Source organism: Monopterus albus, unplaced genomic scaffold (assembly GCF_001952655.1).
Source record: "Monopterus albus unplaced genomic scaffold, M_albus_1.0 scaffold94.1, whole genome shotgun sequence".
Lineage (NCBI taxonomy): Eukaryota > Metazoa > Chordata > Actinopteri > Synbranchiformes > Synbranchidae > Monopterus > Monopterus albus.
In genome coordinates, this window is record NW_018127974.1 from 3,244,124 (window position 1) to 3,248,360 (window position 4,237).

At 44.4% G+C, this 4,237-nt stretch overlaps 1 protein-coding gene across 1 annotated transcript in view; it reads left to right on the plus strand.

Annotated features, from left to right (window-relative positions):
- Positions 1–6: 6 nt before the first annotated feature.
- The window catches only part of LOC109965032 (ras association domain-containing protein 3), a 6,915-nt gene continuing 2,684 nt past the window's right edge, over positions 7–4,237 (plus strand). The window contains exons 1-3 of the mRNA XM_020608746.1: positions 7–64; positions 2,488–2,652; positions 2,844–2,931. Of these exons, the coding sequence (XP_020464402.1) occupies positions 56–64; positions 2,488–2,652; positions 2,844–2,931 (262 nt within the window). The 5' untranslated portion in view covers positions 7–55. The remainder of the gene's footprint in view (positions 65–2,487; positions 2,653–2,843; positions 2,932–4,237) is intronic.

The following is a 4,237-nucleotide window of genomic DNA, read 5'->3' on the forward strand; positions in this document are numbered from 1 at the left end:
GGAAATCAGACAGAGGATCGAGCAGTACAACTCCCTGACCAAAGACCACTTTAAAATGACAATGGTAAGCGAACACACACACACACACACACTGCCCTGACTTGGGGCTTGTTGCCCTACCAGGCTCTTGGGAACGTCACCATCATTATCTCAGTTTACATATTAGTTTATTTGAGCTCCTCATCTCAGCTCTTGGGCAGATGATTTGATCCCCTGTGTGTTTCTGTAGTAAAGACATGAGACGTCTTGACTTGTTTTTACTCGTCACACTTTTATTTTCATGGCACATTATCCAAGTTGCAAGAAGCTGCTGTTGGGCCTAGTAAACACTTGCACAGTAGGTCTAAATGACTCAATGTAAACAGACTAGCAACAGTGTCATTTCCAGAAAACATGTCTTATGGTCAGGCTAATATGGTACTTTTAGATTTCAGTGTTTGCAGGACACCATATATTTTTCCCCATATGCATGCTAGGGATGGGACACTACATCGAGATACTAAACGTCACAATATGTATCTATCTTTCTAGCGATATAAGCCATGTGCTCTTCATATATTTAGTAAATAATATGGCATAACAGAACATAAGTCAGAGTATCTCGTTGTTCTGTACAGAATCAGATCAGTGCTAGAAAAGGGCAAAAGAAAAGAGGAATAAAGTACAAGTATTCTGCAGCTAGTTGTACATTGTCATTGAAATACACATTATATTGCATATCATGTCATCCCATCCCTAATGCACGCACACGCCCACAATCTGTGGATCATAAATGATTAATAACAGATTCATCTCCCTATACTCATCCCTAACCACAAGGCCCATTAGGAAGAGCTGCTCCATCAGCTGAGGAAGACCATTTGATAAAAATAAAAGCCCCAGAAAAGCTGCTAATGGACCTTGTAATCATCCCCCCCCCCACTGCTTTTTCCAAAATCAAGAATGAACTTTAAATGTCAAGTCTTGGTTGTGTTGTTGTAAAAGTTAACTAAGCACTAGAAATGAAACAGCTGTGGTGTCCAAATGTGCTGAGTCCTGCAGGCTTTACATTGTACTTGCTGAATTGTGCTAAAGTTTCAACATCCTGGCTGCCTTCCTCCAGCTCCCAGCATTCCTCAGCGGCCACATCAGAGTGAGGTGATGTTATTCCTGCTATTGTTCACCCACACAGCGTTTTCCTTGGCAGCGTGAACGGTGTCTGAAGTCGCACCACGAGACAACAACTCTGTTTAACCCAGCAGAAATGAAGAGTTTTAGGTGAAGCGGGGGGTTTGTTGCACCAGCTGAGAAAATGTAGGTAGACTGCGACTGATGGCACAATGTATCAAAAAGGTTTTCCTGATTTTTAAAAGGAATAGTAGGCAAGGAAAGGCTTGAGTTGGACTATGACCTTCAGCTGTGTATATTCAATAAAGGGAAGGTTAGAGGATTCAAATAAGTTCCTGGGAGTAAGTCAGTAAATCCTGGGGATGTTAACAACTTGCTCCACACCAAGCAGCTCATGTGTAGTGGAAAAGCTGTGGTCTATTTATTTGGAATCAGCATTTAGTTAAATAAAAAAACAAGACACATAGAATTAAACTGCAACGATTATTTTCATTATTGATTAAAATGTTGATTGAAAAAATAATTGTTCTATAAAATGTGAAGACTGTCACATGACAACGAAAAGTAACAAATCACATTTGCTAAGCTTAAAACACAAGTGTGAAACCTCCAGACCAACACCTGTCAAGCCACGTTCACATTGCCAGCTGAAGCGACGAGTGCTGTGGGAGCGGTCAGATCAGAATCTGTGTGGCTGTTTTAATGTCTCCTCTGCACGTTTGGCCTGTGGTCATCATTCAGTGTCAGGCCCCTCACAGACCAGTAACGGTAAACATGGAGCAGGGCGACAACAGCCACAGGGTCGGTGCAGAGAGGATGTTTCACATGTATCGGACGTTTTATGAAGAAGCGTCTGATCAGGCCAAACTGGGAGGAACATATCGTAACCCAGCAGTTAGTACAAATCTGTGCACGTGTGCCAATTTAGGAGCTCAGCGGTGTTCACACATATCACTGACACACATGGATGTGAAGTATAGCACAGGAAGTTTGGAACTGAGGGTTAAGGCCTGTGATGTGAACATAGCTTTAGATCGTCAGACCTGATCGGGTCTGTACGTGAAGCTTCCAGATGTAGTTCTGTTTTAACAGTCCACACCTTTCTTTGTTTAGCCTTCTTCCTTTCTTTCTTTTTATCTCCTCCTTTGTCTCCTTGTCACTATCTCTGCTGATGCATCGTCATCTGTTCATACTGATCTTGTTCTTCTGACCTTCACTCACACACAACATCACAATCCCAGTCCTCAGGCTCCATATGGACAAATGAGATTAATATACTCTTCCTCCATCTGGGGCCATCTGTCCAGCAGGACACAATCGGCTTACTGGGTGAACTGGTCTCATCCAGAGTGATCATATGGGACATTAACTCTCTCTCAGAATCCTACTGGTGTGTACACCGGTTTCATCAAAGTCCAGATGGATCTGACGAGGCCGGTGACGGTGCGGGGGCGTCAGAGAGGAGCCATGGGGGAGGAGGCCTTCTATCTGCCCCGAGGAGTCACCAACACCCTCCACATCAGTTCCCATAACACCGTCAAACAGGTGACTAACACACACTCCAACTTTGACCCATATGTCATCAGATCGTGAAGTCAGACACAAGTAGGTTGATGTGGACGTTCTGTTAAAACTTAAAGGTTCCACTCACTTTTGTCTGAAGTGGATAAGTCATTGTGGACGTGTCCACTGACAGTGTTTGACTGTTTTGTTCTGGTGTGTGTCTGTGTCTTCAGGTGATTATTGCCCTGTTGAGAAAGTTCACAGTCGCTGACAACCCGGCCAAGTACGCCCTGTACAAACGCTGTCGCCGGGATGAGCAAGGTAAGACCACAGATTGTGTGTGTGTGTGTGTGTGTGTGTGTGTGTACACATGTTAATGAATGTAGTCACTGATTCTTTTCCTTTCACTAACGTTAAAATTCAAATCCTCCAGCACATCACGCACTTCATCAGAACTTCATGTCCCTCCAAGCTGGCTCTTCCTTTTTACACAGAGTCCGTACGGTTGCACCAGTTTTACTGCCTCTCATGCATCGACTGTAACCCATGACAGCTCCCAGAAGTGAAGCCACTGCTACATGATCGCCCCCTGGTGGCTGGCTGCAGTAAACATGAATCCCGTCTCTCCATGTCAGTGGATGGGACAAACGTAAAAAGTCAAATTACAAATCAGATGAATTTTTCCCAGTGGTCACCTCTGTATTATCACACTGGTGTGTGTAAAAGTGGTTGTTTTTCTGGTTGCTTTGGTTGTAGGAAGGACAGAGCACATTAGCGTGCACAGGGCATTACACATAAAAGTGTCTTTGAGACACAAACCAGAATCTGGTCTATGCCTTGGGAGTAGTGAGGCATAGTTCCTAGCTCAGAGAGACCATAGCAGGGCGTGTTGGCATACAAAGTCTTTAGCTGAAACAAAGCAGCATGGCCAAGTTCTGAGTGTTTGGAAGGGGCCAGGGAGATATCTTTCTGCTCCTCACTGTCTGGAAGTTAAGTTTGGTTATTGATTATGGTTTTCTGGGTTCCTCAGCATAAAAATGTCTCCTCAGGGTCTTTCTTAGACTTGTGGGTACAACATACTTCACTTCTGGCTTCTACTGTGCTGAATCTGGTTGCAAAATGGCAGGCACTGTATTCACAATATTTTGCCACCGTTTTTGCATAGTGCTGGAAGTGGTGACGTTGTGTCCACAGTATATATGTCAGTGCTTTCATAGGGGGGAAAAGGAGGGTCAACACTGACCCCCGAGCTGGTTTGGCACCTTTTAAAATTGCTGTGGCAGGAAATTGGTGTGAGAATCCCACGTTGAGCGGGCAGTGTAAAAGTGACTAATGTACAGTCCCCACAAAGAATGAGAACAAATGTGTGTGTGTGGAAAAAATGTGTGTGTGGGTGTGTGTGTGTGTGTGTGTGTGTGTGTGTGTGAGTGAGAGACACGGACAGTAGAAGCCACAGTGTTTGTTTCATGCCACTCGTGCCGAGCTTGATATCAGATGCTTTGGCATTGACTTGGTTCTGATGATCTGTGTGTGTGTGTATATACGCGTGTGTGTGCACGCTTCTGGATGCCTTTGGACTCTCCCCACTATCAGCAGCTCAGCAGGAAAAGACACACACAGTCCCATT